Genomic DNA, 24547 nt, shown 5'->3' with positions numbered 1-24547 from the left:
ACACATTACAAGGTATCAGGGAGAAAAAAAACTTTCTTGACCCTTTCAGGCAGCCAGCTGAAACATGAGATTAGGTGCTAGTCATTCTCATAGTACATACATAAGATACATAATCCCTAACGCCTGCTGCCATAAAGGAGCTTAATGGCTTCTTACAACTACCTTAAATGAAGGGCAACAACTACACCCAACCCAGAACAACCAGGTTTAACCTGACCCCTGTTAGTATTGTGTGCATGTGTGTGGGGATCTCTCTGTGCGCACCACCTTCCCCTCCCTCCTGGGCCTTGCTGGTGTGGTGCCTGCTACCCATGCAGCCCAGTAATGGCCTGTGGTGCCCGGCTCCCCACCACAGGCTCCATCTCAGTGAATAGCCGCAGCATACCGTTCCTGGCCAGTGGGGAGAGTGAGATCCTGGACCTGGACAGTGAGATGTACCTGGGGGGCCTTCCCGAGAATCGGCTGGACTTGATCCTACCCCCTGAGGTGTGGACTGCCTTCCTCAACTATGGCTACGTGGGCTGCGTGCGGGACCTGTTCATCGACGGCAAGAGCCGGGACGTGCGGCGCCTGGCCGAGGTGCAAAGCGTGCCCGGCGTCTCCAGCTTCTGCTCCCGGGAGACCCTCAAGCAGTGCAGCAGTGCACCCTGCCGCAATGGGGGGGTCTGCCGTGAGGGCTGGAACCGCTTCGTCTGTGACTGCCTTGGCACTGGCTATCTGGGCAGAGTGTGCGAGAGAGGTGAGGGGGTCATGGGGGCACTGGGTACCTGGGCACAGTGTGGGAGAGGTGAGGGGGCTATGGGGATACCGGGTATCTGGCCAGGGCATGGGAATGGTGAGGAGGCTATGGGGGCACTGGGTACCAGGGCAGGGTGTGGGAGAGGTTAGAGGGACATGGGGGGCACTGGGTACCTGGTCAGGGTGTGGGAGAGGTGAGGGGGCATGGAAGTGGTGAGGAAGGAATCCAGGAGGCTACCTTCCCCAACTGCAGGTGGGATTTCTGTGTTAGGGTCAGTCATGAGAAACGTGCCACTGCCTGATTGCCTCTTAGTGAGACAGATGGGCCCTGGCATCAGGACAGAGTTGGTGAAAAGCTGATTCCTCAGCTCACTGGCAGCTCTGAAAAATCAGGGAAAGAAGTGAATTTGGGTCAAAGGGAATTGGAACTTTCCTGAAATTTTCAACCAATCTAAAAGTCGACAATAAGTCTGTCTGGGGTGAACGCAATGGGCTGGTTGGGGACATCTTTAAAGGGCTGGACTCCTAAAACGGCTGAAGGAGGAGTATGAGGGGTGCCTCCAGTATAACTTTTAGCCCCATGGTCAGCGCACTCACCTGGGATGAGAGAGCCCTGGGTTCCAGTCCCTGCTCCAACAAATGCACAATTTATACAAAGTGGCCCAGCTCCAACAGGCCAGACGGAGAGAGACCCACCCCAGAATAGCCTGTAGCTAGGTATTGGGGCACTCACCTGGAGTGGGAAGACCTATGGTTAGGTCACTGCTCCAGAGGGGGTTCTCCCCGAGGTGAGTGCTCTAACCACTGGGCTAAAAGTCATCCCCTCTGCCTCCAGCTGCAGTTTTGTGAATGGTACCAAAGTCCCACTATGAGCCCAGCCCCTACATTTGTTTTCTCTGAAACTATTCAGTGAAATTTGCAAAGAGTTTGGGGTTGACCGAAGCTGCGTTTTGGGATTAATAAACCATTTGCCCAAAAACCTTTGCCCAGCTCTAAGCAGGACTCCTGGGTTCCATGCCTAGCTGTGGGAGGGGAGTGATGTTTAGTGGTTAGAGCAGGGAGGCTGGGAGTCAGGACTCCTGGGTTCTGCGTGGGGGACTGGAGGAGGCTGGGATTGGGAGGAGGGGCTCTCTGGGTATTGTGGTGTAAGGCAGAACCTAACACATGTTCTCTCTCTCTCTCTCCCCCCCATTTCTGTTCTTTTTTTTACCATCTCTCTCCTACCCCCATTGCCCCATCTCAACCCCCATTCCCTGTGCACCCCCACCCCTCAGAGGCCACAGTGCTGAGTTATGATGGCAGCATGTACATGAAGATCATGCTGCCGGGGGTGATGCACACGGAGGCCGAGGATGTGTCCCTGCGGTTCATGTCCCAGCGTGCCTATGGCTTCATGCTGGCCACCACCTCCAAGGAGTCAGCCGACACCCTGCGCCTCGAGCTTGACGGCGGGCAGATGAAGCTTACCGTCAACCTAGGTAACAGCCCCACCACCTGGGGATACCCCAATGCTGAGGGGGCTAACCAGCTCCCTGGGGGTCACCCCATCCCTCTTGGCAGCCGGTTCCAGATGTCCCCTGGGAAGAGGTGACCCTAGGGTGCACCTTTGCTGAGGGGTCAGCCCCTGCTTTGGAGCCCTCCTGCGCCCATCTGGTCTTTAGAAAGACACCCCCTTTTCCAGGGGGATTCACCTTCGCACCCAGTTTGGTCTTGTTGGTGCCAGAGGGCGGCTCCCTGTCCAACATGGGACCCGCTTTCTCCACTGCGCCTGGCCAATGGGGTGAGAGGGGCCCTTCAACTCACTGGCACCCTATTGGCTGGCAGGAGTTGCTGGGCCTGAGGGGGAAGAGCTCCCCATCTTTCTAAAGGCCTGGCAGGGTTTGGAGTGATTTCTAGCTCGCTGTTTTTAACCCTTCATCGGCGCAGACTCTGCCAGCCCAGCAAGCAGCAGCCGGGACCAAACCCCGCAACCCTTACCCACTCTCTCATCCCCCCAATTCCCCCAAACTCTGCCCATCCAGAACCCCCCAAATCTCACTACATCCCTAGCCTCCCAAACCTCTGCAGACCCACAGACCCCCATCCTATCTCCACAACCCCCCAAATCACATCCCCACATCCTCAGACCCCCACCCTTATCTCCATAACCCCCAAGTCCCACCCCCAAACCTCTGCAGACCCACAGACCCGCACCCCATCTCCACAACTCCCCAAACCCATCCCCAGACCCCCAAAACGCTGCTGACCCCCAGACCCCCGCCCCATCTCCACAACCCTCTTACTCCACCCCAAAATCCTGAAGTTCCACAGCCCCCGCAACCAAACCCACAGCTCTCCCACATCCCACCCACCTCAGCGCAACTCCCTGTGGATACATTGCACTCCCAAACCTCACACCTCCTTCCCCTTGCCACACCTACCCTCATCTTCCCATCCCCCATGGGATTACCCTCTTTCCCTCCCTCCTTCATCCCTCTCCCCCCATGGAGTTACTTCCTTCCACTCATTTCCCACCCCCATAGGCTCCCCCGTTGGCTCTTTGGTCCCGTGCCTGTTTGCGCCCCACTGTTCTGTTGCGGTTGACAACGTGCGTCAGACCCAGCCGTGTAGCCTGTGGGAATGGGGCCCCCTTTCCTTTCTCCCCAGGGAACCCAGCACCTCCTGTCCACCGCAGAGATCAGGGAATGGCAAGAGCTCCCCGCAACCTTCTAGGTAACGGAGGGCAGATCTGGGGTGGCACACTGTACCCCACCACTCCTTTAACCTCTCCTCATCTGGCTATCTTGGGTTGTGGGGCACCTCTATAGTGGGACACTGATGCCCTCCATATGGACCCAAGGGATGCCCCTGTGCTGTACAGCACCCCCAGCTTCATATAATGCCTCTCCCCCAGATTTGCGGTCATTGTCGGCACCCCAGAATCTGTATATAACCCCTCCCCCTCATCCATGGGGTCATGATTGACAGAATCTCTGCCCCCCCCACCACATCACCTATTCATGAGGTGCAATCAACACGCTAGAATCTCCATGATCCTCCCCATGCCCCTTTAATTTGTTCCCCCAGTTCCAGAGGAGCTGTGAAATAGGGTCTCCCAGATAATGTGGAGGATGCCATAATGTGCCTGCCACCATAAGGAACAGTGTCCTGGGGGCCAGAGTGGGGGACTGGAGAACCCCAGAAAGGGGGGTAAGAGCCCACCCTGAGCTGCATTTGCTAAGTAACCCCCCAAATTCCAGCCACCCTCTATAGACCCCCCAGCACCCTCATTCCCTCCAGCACCCCGTATTCTTCAGTGCTGCCCCCCCCCCACAGAATGCATTGGTGCTGGATCTAATGTTCCCTGATCTCTGCACGGTTCCAGGGCTGCCCAAGGAAGATGGAAGTGGTAGCAAGGGGGGGCAACCCAAGCTTGGCCCCCTAATCCATGCTGGGTGCAGGGGGACCCTGGTTGGGGGAGTGAAGGGGAGAGGAGGTGCCCCCCATACATCTGAGCATGAGGCTGCTCACCAGGGGTTAAACCCCCCCTTGTTTTCATCTTCCTTGTGGCACTGTTTGGGGTGCCAGGGTGGGGGAGGAAGAAGGGGGGGGTCCATCCTCCACATTGCCCGCTGCACGGCTGGTGTTTGCAAGGTGGCCATTTGTCAGAGGGGTGGGGATTATCCCAACAAAGTGGGGGGAGGAGAATGAGCCCCATGAACTGGGGGAAGTTGACTGCGAACCCTGTTAAAGGTTATAAACCTTTCCTCTCCCCCAAAAAAGAGAAACCTCAGCCTAGACCATGCCTGTCACAGATCTGGCCAATCCACTTTCTAAACTGCTTCCAAGTTAATCCACTTTCTAAAGTGGTTCTGGGCTAATCCACTTTCCAAACCAATTCCTCCTAAACTGGTTTAAACATGTCAGCCCAGTCCTTGTAGATGGCATTCAGACTGAGCTGAGGAATTGGGTCCCAGCCCAGGTCCTGGCTCAGATTCCCAAGCGTAGCTGGCCCAACATCCTACCTTGAGGTGGGACTGTAAAGCTGCATCCAAAACCAGATTGACAAACCCAGTTAGAAACCCAGTAAACCGGGACCTTTCTGTGACCCTGTTTTTGGTCAGCTTTCTCATCCCATTCCTCATTGCCTCCCCAACAGTGCCAATCTGCTTCCTAAACCGGTTTAGGCCAGTTTCCTTTATAAACCAGCTCAGGCCAATTCCCTTCAACAAACTAATTCAGGCCTACAAGTGAGGACACAGTTATACCAGGATAAAGGTGCCACATGGGGAAATTTCCCAGCATAGCTACCGCGGAATGGTTATTAATTGTTAATTATTAACTCCCAGTATGGACACTCTGTTCTGGAATGAAAGTGATTTTATTCTGGGATAATTACTCCGCTTGCCAAGCTCTGCCGGGGAATTTCCCCATGCGGAAAAAAATCTCTCATCAGAAAAGCTTATTCCCTGCCCCTACAGGAATAGCTATGCACTTTTATATTGGTACAACCATGTCCACATTAGGCAGCACTGTTCCGCTTTAGACTGGGGAAGCTAAAGCAAGACAACTTGTGTGTGTAGCCAAGGCTGGAGATTGGCAGCTCTTTAGGAGCAGGGAGTTGCTTTTTGTTTGGTGTCTGTCCAGCACCTGGCACAATGGAGCCCTGCTGCATCATTAGAACGACTGTTTATGACTTGAATTGCAGAAGTGCCTGTGAGCCCCCATCTTGGTTGCACCAGGTGCTGTACAGACACAGTCCAGTTATCATACGCAACAAGAAATGATGCAGCCCCACTGCTGTCCAGGAAGGTAGTTTGGGGCTGTAGGTGGGATACTTTTAAGGGACCAGTTCCTACCAAATTTGGGGTCCCCTTCCTCAGTGTGAGAGGTTTCCGTTCCCCTGGGCTCCAAATGGCCACCTTGACCCGCGTCTGTCCCCGGATGGTGGGCTGTGAATTGGATGGTTGTTTGCAGAAGTAACTTTGAAGGATGTAAAACTGTTGCGTTCTCTTCTCTCTCCCCCTACCCCCCATCACCCTGGCCCCCGTCTCAGACTGTGTCAGGATAGGCTGTAACCCCAGTAAGTCACTTCTTTACCTTCGGGGTTTTTATTTCATGTTCTCTCTCTCCTGCTCGTTAAATGAACCGGGTGAATTTTGGGGGTCAATCCTAATGGAAAGGTGACAGGTGCTGTATGACTGTAGCTGATTTGCTATGACGCTGCACAGAAGAGGTGGAGGGGCTGGGACTCCTGGGTTCTATTCCTGGCTCTGGAAGGGCAATGGTGTCTAGCAGTTAGCGTGTGTGGGCTGGGAGGTTTTTAACTCTGCGAAGGGAGCGCGTATAGGGGTTAGTGCAGAAGGGCTGAGTGAGAACTCCTGAGTTCTATCCTGGCTCAGGGAGAGAAGTGAGGGCTGGTGGTTAGAGCAGCAGACTGGGAGTCAGGGATCCTAGGTTCTATCCCCAGTGCTGCCCATTTTAGGGTGTCACCTTAAAATGAGTCACTTCACTGCTCCTTGCCTCAGTTTCCCCTTGCCTCAGACTAACTGCACCTGCCCTGTATGTGCATGTCCGAGCTTTATACCCCTACTGCATGTTTGATGCTTACAGAGCCTCATATAGGGTGAGAGGGTTGGCTAGAAATTGCCCTGCACCCCATCCCCACCTGGACCTGAAACACCCCAAGAAGACAGGACCTGCTATTTCCCCCCCACCCCATGCCTTGGCCCCTCAGGCACTGTTGACACACTACCCTCCTCCCTGCAGCCTGTTTGCACCACTGCTCCTGCAGGCTGGATTCAGAAACACACTATGGGGTGTCATAAGCCCTCCTACTGCAAGCAACTGATGGGGAGTCTCTAGTTCATGGTTCTCGCCCTGTCCAGCATGGAGCTGCTCAGCAAAACTGGGGTAGGGGAAAATTAAACACACACACCTGTGTCCCCACAGGTGAGTGGCAAAGCCCTGGTGGTAAGTGACTGGCACCTTGCTTTGGGATGATAGGTGCAGGGCACCACAGCACCTTGGTCCTTTCTGTGCCCACAACACACACCACATGCACAAGCCTCACATGGTTACATAGACTCACCCAGCCACACCACAGTCTGCCCCAGACACACACAATCAGCTACACACACAAAAACAAACTTTCACACTTATCACACATAAACAAAGAGTTTCACACAACCACAATTGCACCAAACCACCACACCCCCATGCAGCAGGTCTCATTCACTCACGTAGATGGTAATGCACACATACTGAGGAGAGTAGGTCTTACTCCTTCCAGCAGGGGGCAGCATGCATGCACACATACACACACACACCCAGCAGGGGGACACTGATATGCACACTGGCCATGGAACAGATCCAAATGCATGTTTGCATGCCAGTTGGGGGAACATTGTACCACACAAAGACTGTTGGGGTAGGCACCGATTACACATACATGTGTGCCAGCTAGGGTCTGTGTCACACCATTACATACATGCATGTGCTGGTCAGAGGGGCACACCATTACATGTGTGCCAGCTGTGGTGCGTTTCACACCATTACATGAATGTTCCATCCAGGGGAGTACACCATTACATATACATGTGCATTGACTGAGGGGCACACAGTTACACGCATGTGTGCGCTGGCTGGGATGCACATAGTTACACCCGTGTGTATGCACTGGCTGGGGGGGCACAGTTACACACATGTGTGCACTGGCTGGGAGGCACACAGTTACAGGTGTGTATGCACTGGCTGGGAGGCATATGGTTACACACATGTATGCGCTGGTTGGGGGCACACGGTTACACGTGTATGCGCTGGTTGGGGCACACAGTTACATGCACTGGCTGGAGGACACACAGTTACATGTGTGAGTGTGCTGGCTGGGGGCCACGGTTACACGGGTGAGTGCGCTGGCTGGGGGGCAGCCATGGTTACACTCACGTGTGCTCAGGGCTGCACTCGTGCCAGCAGTGACATGCAGCCCCCAAGTGTGATGCATCTCCTGACAGCGAGGAGCTCCACCCCTTGGACTCAGGTGCGTAGATGGGCCAATGGCATTTCATTGGCTAGAAAGGGGTGGGGCCCCATGGTGGGGATAAGCCCCAGCTCTTGTGCATGTGGGTTCCTAATGTGTTGGGAAGAGAACACCTAATCACAACTCACCCTTGTGCCAGGCAGGTGAAGAATTTACTATCAACTCATGGAAGGGGAAGCTGAGACATAAGGAGGGGAAGTGACCAGTCCCCAAGATCACAGAGACAGCTGGGGAGAGAACCCAGGAGTCCAGGCTCCCAGTCCCAACACAGATTGCCATGTCTCCCATATAGTCCTTGATCTAAATTGCTGAGTTGCTTCCCCACCCCCCCCACCAGGTCTGGGAAATCCAGCCAGGATTCACTCTGACAAAGAGTCCCAGGTGTTTGGTGGGTGGGTTCCAGCTCCAAATGAGCCCTAGAATTGGGAGGAGAGCCAGGGGTGGGGGGGACGATGGAGGTCCCTACACCATGGGGCAGAGACTTAGTGCAGAGAGGTGTGTGGGTGTAGGGAATATGCATGGGTGAGGATTGGGAGTGGGTATGAGGAGGGGGAGTAGGGATGATGATATGTGGAAAGGTGGGGGTGGGGAATGAGGTGGGATGGCTCTGGAGATGGGGTGGGGGACACAGAGGTGAGGATTGCAATATGTAGAAAGGGGCTAGGGATTGGAGGGGTAGTGATTAGGGGTGGGGTGAAGGAGTGTATTTCTCACTGCCTCTTCAACCTCCATCCCTAGATGTGAGGGGATCCCCATCCCCAGGTGCGTTGCAGCCCCCAGGGCAGGGAAGGAAAGGTCTCAGGGGTGGGGAAATACAATTGGGCCTCCCTCCCCCAACTCAGGTGAGGAGGGGGCTCTTTTGCTTTGGGAACCTGTGGGAGGTCAGAATCCCTTGAACAGCCCCTCCCCCCCATCATTCCCTGCCCTCCCCAGAGTCCCTTAATCCAACCAGCAAAAGGATGCCTCCATTGCTGGACGAGGAGCTGCAGAGTCTGGGTCCCCCCCCCCCCAGGTGGTAGAACTCACCTAAGCAAGCCTGATTTACCTGGGCTAATGGAACTTAGGGCAGCGTCAGCCTGCTAATGCAATAGCTGATGCACTGTGCCCAGCACCTGGGGAGTGTGTGGAGAAGAATATTTCCCATTGTCATCCACCTGCCCCCTCAAAAATGAATAATCTAGGCCCAACCACACTTCAGAGTATAAACAATAACAGACTAGCCATACTCGCTGTAAACCTGGGCTGATTAGCCTCCATGCAATGAACGTAGGTCCATCTGCAATACAAATACATAATAATTAGCTCATCTCCCTACCCAGCTGGGTATCAGGTATCAACCCCTGTGCAATTAATAACATGCAAAATAATAATTAATGAACCACTTCCTTAGATAACTTGGATTGTTAAACCATTCAATTAATATAGGTCCTACTCCAATACAGATAGCTGCAGATAATTTAGTCCCTCCTCTCCCTATGGCTCAAAAGTGGTTAGAGTCCCTGCAATTAATAATGTAGGCCGGGGTTGCATGACTGGTGGCCATGATGGGGCTGTATCCAGCCCACCAACCAGGAGACTGCTCCCTGGCCCCTGCTGGAGGAAGGAAAATGTGTCCCTGGGCAGGGGCACAAGCTCATCTGCCTTCCCACAGATTGTGGAGCTGAGCAATGGCAGGCAGGTGTGTGTGAGGTGACATCATACAGTGCGGGGCTGTCGCTGCAGGACTCACTGCTCTGGCACATGTTCTCACAGCAGCAGGGACCACTTCTTCCTAGACCACACCAGCCAGCCAGAGGGGCTGGTGGGGCCTCTGCTATCTTAAGTTGCCCATCCCTGCATTAGGCCCAAAGTAGAAATACCATAATTAATTAGCCCCTCCCCTATGCACCTGGGGATTATTAGCCCCCATGCAATTAATAATATGCAAAATACTAATGAACCATTCTCCCAGAGACTTGGGGTTGTTGGTGCCTTGCAATTAATGTTGGTCCTACTGCAATACAAATAATTAGCCCTTTCCTTCCCCGTATACCTGGTATCGACACCCCATGCAACTAATATGCCAATTGATTAATTATCCACTACCACATGCAATTATTATGAATACTAATTTAGGTCCTTCCTATATAGCTGTGTTTATTAGCCCCCATACAATTAATAATAATGAACCATTCCCTCACAGACCTGGGGTGGTTAGAAAGCATGCAAATAATGTAGGCCCTACTACAATACAAATGCGTCCCTCCTGTCACCCCATCCACCCGGGTATATTAGACACCCATGCAGTCATTAATAGGCATGGTGATAACTATTAAATAGCCAGATCCTCCCATGCAGTGACCTGGCATTAACCCTTCCATGCAATGAATTAGTTGCCTAATGGTAATGATTCATTAGCTACTTACAGGCTCTCAGCCCTGCCTCCACCCTGCTCTAAGCACACCTGGATGGGGAGGGGGTGATTCAGGAGGGGGGTCGCTTAGCAGCTGGCTGTTTATTGGGTCACCCCTACCAGCTAGCGGTGACTGAGAAGATGAGGTGCTAATGGGGGGAGGAATAGTGGGTTAGGATTGGCCATGGATATTACTTTTTTCCTAACCTGTGGTTTACGGGGTCACCAGTTCCCCATTTCTGACCTGGGAGGTTTCCTTGGAGATGCAGGGATGGATTTCAAGATGATCTGTCATTTCACTTGTTCTCTTGCTGATTCGCTTGCTCACCAGCAGGTGGTGATACACACACACATTCTCCAGTAGCAAGCCTCATTGTTAGTCTTTGGTCCCTGTGTGTGAGAGACAAAGAGACTAGCAAGGTTGAGAGCTGAATAGAGCAGTGTAGGTGTGCTCTGGACTGTGTGTGCAATTGCACCTAGCACTAGAGTGCAGTGGGGTGTAGGTTTACTCAGGGCTGTGTGTATGCAATTATACCCAGTAGGGTGTGTGTGTAGGTGTGTTCAGGGCTGTGTGTGTGGCTATACCCAGCAGGGAGTTGTAGTGGCGTGTGGGTGTGTATGGTTACACCCAGCAGGGAGCTGTAGTGGCGTGTGGGTGTGTATGGTTACACCCAGCAGGGGGTTGTAGTGAGGTGTGCTCAGGGCTGTGGGTGTGTATGGTTACACCCAGCGGGGTTGTAGTGGGGTGTGGGTGTGCTCAGGGCTGTGCATGCAGTTGGAAGCTGTAAGGTTTGGGCCTGAATTTCCTGGGGAGCTATTTTTTCCCAGCCCTGAGCCAGAGTTTCCCCTGAGCAGCTGTCACAACCTCTCCAGGGTACTGGCACCATCCCAGTGTAGCAACTGCAGAACAGGAGTGCAGTGCGGTCAGGACTTGGGAGGAATGGAAGGAGTGATGAACTACCCCATCCCTCACCCATCCCCCTGTGCACTCTTTGCCCTCAGGGAGTGTATGGGCTCTAGGAGGGTGGGGTGTATATTGGGGGCCTGTATAATCCCGGCCTGTTGCTAGCTGGGGCAGTCTGGCGGGGTGTGTGTGTGTGTGTGTCTGCGTGGGTTCAGTGTGTATCTAGGAGGGAGTGGGGAGGGGGAGATACTACCTAAGTTGCTATGGGATGGGGGGGAGTTGGGGGGGGGGGTGTTGCCAGCTTGGTGAGTATTGGGGGTTGTGTGTGTTCAGGATGTATCCAGACAGGCAGGGGAGGGGCTGGCACCTGGGGGCTGTCTAGGCCTTGTGCCCATTCCCCCGACCCCATTGGAGCACTAACCCCCTGTGCTGCCCCCCTCCCCAATTCAGGTAAAGGCCCCGAGACCCTCTTCGCTGGCCACAAACTCAACGACAATGAGTGGCACACAGTGCGGGTTGTGCGGCGCGGGAAGAGCCTGCAGCTCTCGGTGGATAACGTCACCGTGGAAGGTACGTGAGGACCCCAGACTGGGATAGCAGGGGGCTGAGGGATACTGGCAAGGCTGGGGTGGGGGGAGCCCAGGGCTGGGATAGCAGGGAGCTGAGGGGCACTGGCAGGGCTGGGGTGGGGGGAGCCCAGGGCTGGGATAGCAGAGGGCTGAGGGGCACTGGCAGGGCTGGGGTGGGGGGAGCCCAGGGCTGGGATAGCAGGGAGCTGAGGGGCACTGGCAGGGCTGGGGGGGGGAGCCCAGGGCTGGGATAGCAGAGGGCTGAGGGGCACTGGCAGGGCTGGGGTGGGGGGAGCCCAGGGCTGGGATAGCAGAGGGCTGAGGGGCACTGGCAGGGCTGGGGTGGGGGGAGCCCAGGGCTGGGATAGCAGACGGCTGAGGGGCACTGGCAGGGCTGGGGGGGAGAGCCGGGGGCTGAGGGGCACTGGCAGGGCTGTGGTGGGGGGAGCCTAGGGCTGGGATAGCAGGGGGCTGAGGGGCAGTGGCAAGGCTGGGTCGCAGGGAGCCCAGGGCTGGGATAGCAGGGGGCTGAGGGGCACTGGCAGGGCTGGGGTGGGGGGAGCCCAGGGCTGGGATAGCAGGGGGCTGCCAGTTGGGATGGAGGGTCACCGGCTGGGGTGAGGGCACAGGTCTGGAGTCTGCCCCCGTCCCACCCTGGTGTGTAACAGTGCCCTGCCCCCCTCCCGCTCCAAGCAGGGCAGATGGCCGGCGCGCACACCCGCCTGGAGTTCCACAACATCGAGACCGGCATCATGACGGAGCGCCGCTTCATCTCCGTGGTGCCCTCCAACTTCATCGGGCACCTGAGCAGCCTGGTGTTCAATGGGCTGCCCTACATGGACCTGTGCAAGAATGGCGACATCAGCTACTGCGAGCTCAATGCCCGCTTCGGCCTGCGCAGCATCATTGCCGACCCCGTCACCTTCAAGAGCCGCGCCAGCTACCTGGCGCTGGCCACGCTGCAGGCCTATGCCTCCATGCACCTCTTCTTCCAGTTCAAAACCACCGCCACCGACGGCCTCATCCTCTTCAACAGCGGCAATGGCAACGACTTCATCGTGGTGGAGCTGGTCAAGGGGTGAGACGCAGCCCCTGCCCCCAACCTCCCCACCCCAGTGGGCAATGGGCCTGCCCCGGTCTGGGCTCCTCGCCCTGCCTGCTAGGCAATGGGCCCTGCCCCAGGGAGCAGGCCTAGTGCCCAACCTCTGATCCACGTGCTATGCCCTCTGGGCCTGCTGCATCCTCAGGCACAATGCTCCTCTGCCCTGCCCACTAGGGTCTTCTTTCCACCCCACTGCCCTGCCTCCTGCCTCGCTCACTGCCCCTCACAGGGAGCCCTGCCCTCACTGACCCCAGCTCTGCCTCAAGTGCTGCCCACAGGGCGCTGGGCCTCAAGCAGGGGCCTAGGTCTCCTGCCCATTGTCCTGCCCTCTGGGCACACGCTCCTCCCGCTGCTCTGCCAACCAGCCCATCTGCCCACCCCCTCACGCTCCACTGCCCGCTCCACACAGGTACATCCACTATGTCTTCGACCTGGGCAACGGGCCATCGCTGATGAAGGGGAACTCGGACAAGCCGGTTAATGACAATCAGTGGCACAATGTAATCGTGTCGCGTGACACCAGTAACGTCCACACGCTCAAGATCGACTCCCGCACTGTCACCCAGCACTCCAACGGTGCCCGCAACCTGGACCTCAAGGGTGAGCCACGCCAGCCAGTGCTGGGCCATGAGGGCACTGGGGGCACACTCCCCTTACAGACACTGCTGGCCCCAGCATGGAGCTAAGAGGGGCTGCACTGCAGGGGGTCGGTATGGGGAGCTGTGCTGCAGGGTGCAGGGGGTCAGTATGGGGGGCTGGGCTGCAGGTACAGGGGGGTCGGAATGAAGGGCTGTGCTGCGAGGGGTCGGTATGGGGAGCTGTGCTGCAGGGTGCAGGGGGTCAGTATGGGGGGCTGGGCTGCAGGTACAGGGGGGTCGGAATGAAGGGCTGTGCTGCGAGGGGTCGGTATGGGGGGGCTGCGCTGCAGGGTGCAGGGGGGTTGGAATGGGAGCTGTGCTCTGGGGGTGTTGGTGTGGGGGGACTGTTACAGGTTGCAGTGAGGGTTCAGTATGGGGGCAGGGCCGGTGCTTCCATTAGGCGACCCTAGGCGGTCGCCTAGGGCGGCAGGATTTGGGGGGCGGCATTTTGGCGCCCTCAGCGGAAATTCAGCGGCGGGGGTCCTTCCGCTCTGGGTCTTCAGCGGAAATTCGGTGGCGGGTCCCGGAGCGAGTGAAGGACCCGCCGCCGAATTTCTGCTGAAGACCCGGAGCGGAAGGACCCCCTGCCGCCGAATGCTCAGAGGAGGAGTGCTGCTGCCTAGGGCGGCAAAAACCCTGGCGCCACTCCTGTATGAGGGGGCTGCGTTTCAAGGAAGCAGGGGGGCAGCGTGGGGGGGCTGGGCAGCAGGGGTGTGGTGGTGGCGGCGTGCTGGTGTGGGGTGATCTCCCCATGCAGCCAGAACTGACTGTATCTCAGATTGGATTGTTTTGCTGAAGCTCCCCAGCAGTGCCCATTGAGTTTGGAATTCTGCCTCACTTCCTGACTTAAACTGCTGTGTGGATATGAAAAGCCCCGTGCCCCACCCCAGAGGTGGCTGCATCTCAGCACTGGCTTAGACTGAGCCATGCACTGGGGTCGGTATTCCTGCAAGCGAAAGGACCCAGAGGATCCTGTCCATTCCTTCACTCCTGTGTGCATGGATCACTCAATCGGCCGGGAGCAGGCCGGCGCTGGGGGGCTGTCACAGATCCACAGGCTCCAGGCTGCGCCCCCAGCTTTGTGGAGAAATCCCTTCGCTGCGCCAGACCCCAGGGCTCTCACTCTTCCTCCAGGGTGGGCCACGCAGCCTCCCGCCTGCTGAGACTGACTCTATGTCTGTCTGTCCGCCTCGGTAGTTCTCAGGTAGGAGCTCCTAGCTTCCTCCAGCAGCCAGCACTTCTCCCCCAGTGCCCCCTCCAGTCCTTTCTTTTCCAGCTGGGGTCTCGGCTCAGCTTCCCTGCTGGGAGGGTGGATCCCTGAGTCACTGGGGCTGGCCTGGTCTCTCTGGCCCCTTGTTCTGGGTCGGTTACAGCTGGTTCCTGGAGGGCTCTATTCATTCCACCCAGACAGGGAGGTGACACTCTCCCGTGTCCCCTAGGGCTTGTCCTCACTAGAAAATTAGGTTGGTTTATGTACATCGCTCAGGGGTGTGAAAAATCCACAACCCCTGAGCCCGTAGTTAAGCCAACCTAAGCCCTGGGCTACACTACAAAATCATCTCAGTATTACTATGTCACTCAGGGCAGTGGCGTAGCCAGCTTTTAAGAGGAGGGGGAGCAAAGATAAAAAAGGCGCCCTCCCTTGGCTCCTCCTCTGGCCACGCCCCCTTGACTCCTATCCGGCTGCACTGACCCTCCCACTCCATGGCTCCTCCGGCCCTGCCGTGCCCCCCCCGTGGTCCCCCCCTCGCTCCTCCGGCCGCCATGCTGCGCCCCCCTGCCCCGCTCCTCCGGCTGCGCCCGCCGCCCCCCCATGGATGCCAGCTGCGCTGCGGGCCGCCAGCCTGGGCGCCCCCTCGCTCCTCCGGCCCAGCCGCGGCTGCCGGGCCGCCAGCCTGGGCCTCCCCTCGCTCCTCCAGCCCAGCCACGGCTGCCGGGCCACGAGCCTGGGCCCCGCCTCGCTCCTCTGGCCCGGCTGCGGCTGCCGGGCTGCGAGCCTGGGCCCCGCCTCGCTCCTCTGGCCCGGTCGCAGGTGCCGGGCTGCGAGCCTGCGTCCCCCCCTTGCTCTGACCTCTGGCCTGGCCGCGGCGGCCGGGCCACGCTGCGGGCCGCCAGCCTGGGCCCCCCGCCACCTCCGCTCCTCCAGCCCGGCTGCTGGGCTGCCAGCCTGCGTCCCCCCTCACTCCGACTTCCAGCCCGGCCGCGGCTGCAGGGTCGCGCTGCGGGCCGCTAGCCTGCGCCCCCCCTCGCTCCTCCAGCCGCTTTTGGAAAGGCGGGGGAAGCGGCTGCTTCCCCTGCACCCGCTAGCTACACTAGTGACTCAGGGTGTGAATAATCCACACCCCTGCATTGCTGTGTCCGCAGGAGGGCTACCCCCTCCACAGAGCTACTGCCTCTTGCAGAGGTGGAGTAACTACACCTATGGGAGACGTTCTCTCCTCGACATAGGAGCATCTTCTCTTAAGTGCTACAGCCGTGCATCTGCACCAGTGCAGTGTTTTAAGTGTAGACCTGCTCTTAGTCCTTTCCCCCACACTGAGTAACAGTGCAAGATATAGGGGAAACCAAGGCACACACAAGGTCATGTCTGCACTGCCACTCATGTCACTGAGGGGGTATGAAAAAACCACCCCCCTGAACAGGGCCGGCTCCAGGTACCAGCGAAGGAAGCAGGTGCTTGGGGTAGCCAATGGAAAGGGGCGGCACGTCTGGGTCTTCGAAAGCAATTCAGCAGCGGGTCCCTCCATCCCTCTTGAAGCGAAGGACCTGCTGAATTGCCACCAAAGAATGAAGCGGCACGGTAGAGCTGCTGCCGAAGTGCCGCTGATCGTGGCTTTATCTTTTTTAGTTTTTTTAATTTTTTTTGCTTCGCCACTTGGGGCGGCAAAAAAGCTGGAGCCAGCCCTGCCCCTGAGCGACGGATGTTTCGCCAGCATAAGTGGTAGTGTGCACAGCGCTGTGGCGGTAGGAGAAGATACTACCACTCATTGAGGTGGCTTTATTATGTCGATGGGAGAGCTCTCTCCCATCGGCACAGAGTGGCTACCGGAGCGCTCTTACATCGGTACAGCTGTGCCGCTGTTAGACATGGCCTACGCGACTCACAAAAATAGTACCCAAAATTCCCGCTTTGTCATAGCCTGCACCCCAATGAACCTCCAGCACTGCCCCCATCCCAAAACCCACTCAGCACCACCCCATTGTGGTGCTGGGGTTCATGGGGTCAGGGCAGGGGTGAAAGTAACTTACAGGACTTACCGGTACAGGCAAGTCGCATCTTAGGCGCATTTAACATGCGCGAATTCAGCTTTGCACGGTCGGCAAAAACAGGAAGAAAAAAAGAAAAACAACAATATAAAAACTGCATCTGTAGTGCGGGCAATTCTGCCCGCCATTGAACTCAATGAGTGTTTTACTATACATGGTTTTCGCTTTACACGCTAACCGCGGAACAGAACCCCCGCATAAGATGAGACTTGCCTGTACTGCCGGAGTCTTGAGGGGTGTGTGGCCTCATCAGGAAGAGGCGGGGCCTCTCAAGATTTAAAGGCCCTGGTGCACTGGCTGTGGCTGGGAGCCCCAGGGCCTTTAAATCAACCCGCAGCTCCCCGCTGCAGAGGTGGCTGGGAGCCCCTGGGACTCAGGGGAAAATTAAAGGGCCCCGGGCTCCGGCCGCCGCGGAGCTCCGGGCCCTTTAAATCCCCACCGTAGCTCTGGCTGCCGGAGCTGCGGGCAGGATTTAAAGGGCCCGGAGCGCCTGCCGCTGCGGGGAGTCCTGAGCCCTTTAAATCCCCGCCGTGGAAGCCGGTGTGGTCCGGCATGGCGTACTGGCTCTTGCCGGTACGCCGGACTGGACTGGCTTACTTTCACCTCTGGGTGAGGGCAGGCCTGGGGTGATGGCGGGAGAAAGCGAGTTGATTGTGGCACTTGGAGACTCACGGGGTAGGAGCAGCCCTGGGTTGATGGGGTGGGGAGAAGGGTGCTGATTGGGGCACTGTGGGCTCATGGGGTGGGAGCAGTGCTGGGCTGATGGGGTGGGGAGAAGGGATGTTGATTGGGGCACTGGGGGGCTCATGGGTAGGGCCCTATCAGATTCACGGACATGAGAAATGTGTCACAGACCGTGAAATCAGACCTCCACTGTGAAATCTAGCTAGGGGAGGGGCAGGGCTGGGGGCACCTAGCCAGGGGCTCCTAATGGGCCCCGGCTCCAGCTGTAGTCCCATCCTGGCTGGGGAAGGATGGGACTTACTCTTCCCCTGCATAGCCGCTCAGGGGGCGTTGTTCAGACCCATCTCCAGGTACCTACCCCAGCTGCGGTCCCTTTTCATGGAGTCTGGATTCGTTTGCTCCCCCATCCCCAGGGCACGGTTGTGTGGGGCAGACGGGGCAGGGGCACATGGACCAATGGGGGATGGGGGAGCTTTAGCTCCTCCCTCGGCCAGGTCTGTTCAGGGGAGGGGAAGGTGGTGGGGCAGCCCTGTGGCGTGCGGGGGGCTAAAGGACCCTTTGCCCGCTGACGTGTCTCGTGCCCTCCCCAGGAGAGCTGTACATCGGGGGGCTGAGCAAGAACATGTTCAACAACTTGCCCAAGCTGGTGGCCTCGCGGGACGGCTTCCAAGGCTGCCTGGCCTCCGTGGACCTCAACGGCCGCCTGCCTGACCTCATCGCTGACGCCCTGCACCGGATCGGGCAAGTCGAGAGGGGCTGCGATGGTAAGAGTCCCCCTGCTGCCCAGATCCCACCTTCCTCTGGCCCAGCCTTGCCCAGCAGGGGGCACTGTGGGGAGCAGGCAGGAGCACTGACTGGGTGGGGGGGAGGAGCTCCCTCCTCTTGCCCGGCTTCGCCCAGCAGGGGGCGCTGTGGGGTGCAGGCAGGAACACTGACTCAGGGGGGAGCGCCCTCCTCTGGCCTGGCCTGCAGGGGGCACTGTAGGCTCAGTGCTCAGCCTACAGACTAGTCTAGTTCCTAGTGCCCCCGTCTCCTCTCCTGCTGATAATGGGGATTGCGCCTCGGAAACCAGCCTGCTTCCAGCGCAGCCCATTCCCCCTGTGGGGGACGCTTGCCCCATGATGGGGGGGCTGTGGGGAGGACCAGAGAGATGCAGATACCTTCATTAGCTGCCAGCTCCCAGCCATGAGCGTTATGTCTCCTCAGATGCTGCCTTGCGTCAGCAGTGGGATATGGGTGGAGGCTGCCAGGGACTCCCCCCATCTCCCCTACCGGCTCCAGCTCCTCACCTGCCATTCCTGCCTCCTTCCCCCACCCTGGTGTACTATTCCTGGGCACCTGGATGCTACCCAGTTCTGGGAGGGGAATGGGATCTGCGGGTTAGAACGTGGAGGGTGCAGGGGTGCAGGTGCTCTGCCCCTGACTCGTTGCAGGTCCCCTCCTCTCTCTCACCTGCTTTTTTCCACTCTGCTCATGGGGGTTATGACCCCAAGCCCTGTCCCAAAGGGCTGGGGGAGCCAGGCCAGTAACTCCCATCCCTGCCTCTTGTCCCCAGGGCCCAGCACCACGTGCACCGAGGACTCTTGCGCCAACCAGGGCGTCTGCCTGCAGCAGTGGGACGGCTACACGTGTGACTGCACCATGACCTCGTACGGTGGCCCCGTATGCAACGACCGTGAGTGCTGGGGCCCAGCACGCCTGGCTGGGGAATGGGGAAGGATCCCGCAGGGGGAGCTGCATGCTGGGATGGGGGATAGAAGGAGGGGGAAGGATCGCGCTGGGGGGCCGCAAGCTGGGGGACTGCAGGAAGAAGGGTGGGGTACTCACGCTGTGATTCTGCGAGTCTGGAGCATCGGGGGGAGCGTGCTAGGACTGGGGTGCCATGTGCCCAGCTAGGGGATGGACAGGAGGAGGATGATCATACGGGGGGGTGACGTGAGCTGGGAGCATCAGGAGGCCAGAGGAGCACTCCCATGGGTCACTGGCTTTTGCCTGGCTGGGGACTGTGGTTTGACTGGTCTCTGGGACACCCCTGAACTGATGAAATTTGGGGGGCCCTGGGCTGGGTCTGTGGGCCTGGGTCATGGGCCCACATTGAGCCCAATGGCTGGGTCCAGAAACTGGAAGGATACCAGGGGGTGGATCTGTGTGCCAGGGCTTCTGCACAGGTTGTGTCAGAGCTGTGGGCCATGTTAGTGCCGGGGCTGGTTGGCACTGTAGGACAGGTGGGCACTATGGGCTCTGCCCATGAGGCTGGGTCCTTGGTCTGGTTCAGCTCTGTGGGGTGGGTCCATGGGGCTGGATCTGTGGTCTGGTTTAGCTCTGTGGGGTGAGTCTGTGGGGCAGGGTCCATGGTCTGGTTCAGTTCTGTGGGGTGGATCTCTGCAGTGGAGTCTGTGGGTTGATGCAGGTCTGTGGGGCTGGATCCGAGCACTGGTTTGGCTCTGTGGGGTGTGCAGGGTCCATGGTCTGGTTCAGCTCTGTGGGGTGGGTCTCTGGAGCATAGTCTGTGTTGATGCAGGTCTGTGGGGCTGGACCCGAGTGCTGGTTTGGCTCTGTGGGGTGAGTCTGGGGGGCAGGGTCCATGGTCTGGTTCAGTTCTTTGGGGTGGGTCTCTGCAGTGGAGTCTGTGGGTTGATGCAGATCTGTGGGGCTGGATCCGAGCGCTGGTTTGGCTCTGTGGGGTGAGTCTGTGGGGCAGGGTCCATGATCTGGTTCAGCTCTGTGGGGTGGGTCTCTGGAGCAGAGTCTGTGTTGATGCAGGTCTGTGGGGCTGGATCTGAGTGCTGGCTCTGGATCTACAGGTCTGTCACATCTTACGCGCATTTAACATGCGTGATTTCAACTTTATGCTGTCGGCAAAAACAAAACAAAAAAGAGAAAAATAACAATTTTAAATACTATACCTGTAGTGCGGGTGATTTCGCCCGCCATTGAACTCAATGGGATTTTGGCTATACGCGGTTTTCGCTTTACGCACTAACCGTGGAACGGAACCCCCGCATAAGATGAGACAGACATGTATATGTTGGCTCAGGGCTGTGGGGCAGCTCCATGGATTGTGTGAGTTGGACAGTGAATTGAGTCCACACCTCGGAGATGCCTCCTGTGACGGCTTCTCAGCATTGCCCAGCAGCTGGGCCTAGGGGACTGATCCATTCCCCACAGCCACCCCTCCGAAGCAGATCCTGGCATGGGGACTGGGGCTGGGATCCAGGCTATGGGGAGGGACACCCAGCTGGGTGGGTGGTGGCGAGAGGTCTGTCCACTGGTAATGGGGGTGGGGCACGTGTGAGTGATTCTCATTGGCACTGCATAGTGGGCATTGGAGTGTGGAGTGTCCTAGCTGTGCTCTTGGCCCAAGCCCATCACCAGGGCATCTGACGAGCCCCCAGGAATTCCTGTCCTCTGCAGTATCCTCTCCCTCTGGAATTTCATCCTCCCCCCCACGCCCTCTGCACTGGGCATTGTGCATCTGTGTGAGAGGGGAAATACATTCCGGGAGTGTAAAGGGGAGCCATGGGGAGTTGGTCACGGGTATGAGGGCAGGGGCTGGGGACAAAACAAAGCCTGGGTTAAGGAATAGAATCTAGTGTGAATCGTGCAAGGAATGAATTGCATGTCCCTGCTGCCTGAGCCCTAAGGGGTGTGTGTTCTGCCCCCTGCTGGAGTGGGGGAGCCCTGCTCTGCATGTGCACTGAGGAGTGGGGGTGTGGCGGTGTGTTCTGCCCCCGGCTGGAGGGGGTGACCCCTGCTCTGTGTATTTGCTGTTTTGATTTTGACTCACTCCCATGGCATCACATGCTGTGGGCTGGGGTGTCTTGGGTTTAGTGCTATGTATTCTGAGCACTGTTTTGGGGGTAGAGGTGCCATTGTTTTAAATGATTGACAGCTTTGGAGGATGATTAAACAACTAAATCTAGTCACCTATGGCTTTTATGAGTGGCTGCCCCCGAAATGCTGGGAGCGGCAGTGGGTGGGACAGCACCAGAGGGAGGTTGTGTGTGAGTGTATCTTGTGCTAGATCCTCATTGCTAATGTCAGTAAATAAAAAGATTCTTTTTTGGGATGCAGCGATCTTGGGGAACCCCAAGGAGGTGAAACTGGCAAAAGCCAGCTAGAATGCTTCACGTTTTGTGCGAGGATGTGAAAGTCTGAGTGTGGAAAATGTCTAGAAAGTGACCGGGCCCCTTCACAGGGTGTGTGCAATGGGTGCTGCAGAATGTGAAAGGGGCTTAAACAGGACAGAAAGGCAACCAGCTTGCTCTCTCTTTGCAAGCATATGGAAAGTGGGGTGGGTGTGATTAGAAAAGGGAGGGGTGCCTACCACTGTTTGGGTGTGACTATCCAGACGGGAGAGGGATTTGAAAGGAAAGTAAAAGTGATCAGCTGTCTCCGTTTGTGCAAGCAAGTGACCACTGGAGTGTGAACATGCCAAGAACATGTAAGTGCCCTGGCACGTTTCACTGGTGGGGGGGGGTCATGGAACCCAGAACAGGATGTGAACGGAGGCAGTCGTGAGCGTGACCAGGCCTCGCACTGCGTGTGCGAGCATGTGAAAACCGAGGACTGTAAAGAGAAAGCGAGGAGGTGGTTTGCTAGTGTGAGCATGCAAAGGGCAGAGACCAGCAGGGCGAGGTGTGCAGGGGCCAGGTGGGGGGTCTTCCCCCCCCCCCCCCCCCCCCGCTGCAGGGGGCTGTTAGTTAGCCCAGTGCAGGATCTGCATTTTGCCAATGTGGTTTTCATCTTGACAATCTCTCCAGCAGGTGGCTGGGTGGGTGGGGGACACGAGGAGTTGTAATCATCCCATGGTGTTTGCTCACTAGTCCTCCTGGGTCTCGTGGTTGGGGGGCAGGGCTAGGAGGCGGGACTCCTGGGTTATATCCCAGCTCTGGGAAGGGAGAGGTGTCTAATGGTTAGAGCAGGGGGCTAGGAGCAAGGACTCCTGGTTCTATTCCTTGCTCTGCCATAAACTGTCACTATGACCTTGGCTTCAGTCACTTTAATCTCCCTGTACTTCAGGTTTCTCCATCTGTAAAATGGGGAGATGATATTGACCCCCTGGACAGGGAATGAAAGAGGGGAGCAGAGGAAAGAATGGATGGATGGAGGGGATGGGGGTGAATAGAGGAGGAGTATGAAGGGGTGGGTGGGTGGATGGAGGCGTGTGGGGTGAATAGAGTATGAGTATAAGGGAGTGGGTGAGTGGGGGTGGATAGAAGGGTAGTACAGGGTGTGGATGCGGGGGTGGATAGAGGAAGAGTATGAAGGAGTGGGTGGGTGAGAGTGAATATGGGAAAGTATGGGGCGTGGATGGTGGGGGTGGATAGAGGAGTAGGATAGAGGAGTGGTGAAGGGAGGGTGGTTAGAGGAGTAGGACGGAGGTGATGGTGGAGGGGGGTGGGGTGGATAGAGGAGGAGTATGAAGGACTGGGGAGTGGAGAGGGGGCAGTATGGGGCATGGATGGACGGGGTGGGGGTAGATGGAGGAATAGAATGGAGGAGTGGTGGAGGGAGTGTTTGGGATGGATGGAGGGGTTCATGGGGCACGCTGCAGAACTGAGTCCTGGATCTGAACCCCTGATGTCTCTATCCCAGTGCTACTGGGGGCCATTTCTCATCCCCGCACCTATTTGTCCTCCCTTCGCCCACTCTGTGCTGCCGACCCCCCACCTGGGGGCCCCAGCGAGGGCTGGAGTTTCCACCCTGCACTGCGATGGATGGGGGCGGCCGGCCTGACGTGACAGCCTCGCTAGTGCTGGGCACGGGGCACGAGGGGACAGGCTCCGTCCGCGCTGCCAGCTGGATTAATGGGCCTACAGCGCAGGAGCTGCCCTGGGCATCGCTCACACATCGCAGGAGCTGAAGGCTCATTTATCCCCCACTCCCTCCCTCCCCAAACTCCCCTATTGTTAAATAGTCATTGTCTGGGCTTTGCTTTGGGGACGTTTCATCTCTGCACTGACAGCCTCCAACGCCGCCTGCTGGGAGAGGCTGGGGCTGGAGAAGCTGGGAGCTCCCCGCCAGCCAGCGCTCCATCCCACTCCCTATGGCGCCCCGTGCTAGGAGAGGCTGGGGCTGCAGCATCTGGGAGTTTGCCCCACACTCAGCACTCAATAGGAGGTGCTCTCCCTTTGCAGTCAGCGCTGACCCCAGTTCCCCAGAACAGCACTAAGGGCTGCTGCACTGCTGAAGTTTCCAGCTTTGACTGGCTGTAAAAACAACCTGCCCACTTTTGTTCATTAACGATCCATGGAGTAATTAAACTCTCTGCCCCATCCCAGAGGTGGCTGCATCTAGTGCCAGGTGAGGGATTCCTGTATAAACAGCCCCCCATGCCCCTCCCCAGAGGTGGGTGCATCTCTGCACTGGGCGAGGGATCCCTGTCTTATAAGAACCTTTGAGATGCTGTAGGGCAGTTAATGGCTTGTTGGTTATTTCAGGCACCTTTGTGACCCTGGGGCTGTGTGTTTGAGAGTTAGGTACTTTGCCCCAATCTCCATCTCACCTTCTCCTCTCCCTGGGCTCTGATCTCCTAGGCCGAAAGAGAAGCTCTGCCCCTTACCTCGAACTGGCAGGCACTGATGGAGCTGCGTGTGTATTGGGGCTGACAGCCCCATCCATTTCCATGAGCCACTGACTGCCTATGATACCCAAGGATTTGTTAAGGAGTCTCTTCACTGGAGCCACTGCTCTCTGTTCCCTGCACCGAAGGGGTGTCACAGATTCATTTGCTCCCTCCCTTCCCTCCTCCGTTTCATTGGCATAAACAGCCTGCTCCTCCTTGTCCCATTCTGCTGCTCTTCGCCAGGGGGTGGCCGGGTCAAATCCAGCTCAGGAGGCTAGCTGCCCAGTGCCAGAGGGGGACAACAGCTCATGGGCTGGTTCACAGCTGGAAGGAAACACATCCCAGGCAGCCAGTGGGGCAGCGGGAGAATAGGCTGCTCTATTGCCCCGAGAAAGGATGGAGGGTTATGGGGGAGGGTGGGAAAGGGGGCGCTGCCAATGCCCGAATAGAAGCAGTGGGGGGAAGATGCAGGGCACTGGGTAAGAGAATCAGGGCCCAAACCATCAACTGTGGACCAAGGTGGTGTTGGATCTTTCTCTATTTACCCCAGTGTAAATCTGGAGCAAGTCCCTGCATTGGATCAGAATCCAGCCCTGGCCCCATTGCAGTCAGGGGGTGACTCTGGATTGACCCTGGGGGAGCAGAGATCAGAATCTGGCCCTGGCCC

The 24547-nt window shown here is 57.5% G+C and overlaps 1 protein-coding gene across 24 annotated transcripts in view; it reads left to right on the top strand.

Moving 5' to 3' along the window:
• The window catches only part of NRXN2 (neurexin 2), a 297135-nt gene that overhangs the window by 144157 nt on the left and 128431 nt on the right, over nucleotides 1-24547 (top strand). For 13 of the 24 annotated variants that reach the window (XM_054035003.1, XM_054035004.1, XM_054035015.1 and 10 more), the window contains 8 exons: nucleotides 356-739; nucleotides 2013-2216; nucleotides 5774-5800; nucleotides 11503-11622; nucleotides 12315-12699; nucleotides 13133-13323; nucleotides 17903-18076; nucleotides 18868-18987. In XM_054035003.1, the coding sequence (XP_053890978.1) occupies nucleotides 356-739; nucleotides 2013-2216; nucleotides 5774-5800; nucleotides 11503-11622; nucleotides 12315-12699; nucleotides 13133-13323; nucleotides 17903-18076; nucleotides 18868-18987 (1605 nt within the window). The remainder of the gene's footprint in view (nucleotides 1-355; nucleotides 740-2012; nucleotides 2217-5773; nucleotides 5801-11502; nucleotides 11623-12314; nucleotides 12700-13132; nucleotides 13324-17902; nucleotides 18077-18867; nucleotides 18988-24547) is intronic. The other 11 variants (XM_054035022.1, XM_054035024.1, XM_054035020.1 and 8 more) reach the window with 3 other exon arrangements.

The sequence above is a fragment of the Malaclemys terrapin genome, chromosome 7, assembly GCF_027887155.1.
Source record: "Malaclemys terrapin pileata isolate rMalTer1 chromosome 7, rMalTer1.hap1, whole genome shotgun sequence".
Classification (NCBI taxonomy): domain Eukaryota; kingdom Metazoa; phylum Chordata; order Testudines; family Emydidae; genus Malaclemys; species Malaclemys terrapin.
Note: the sequence above shows the minus strand (reverse complement) of the source record. Positions and strands in the feature narration are given on the sequence as shown.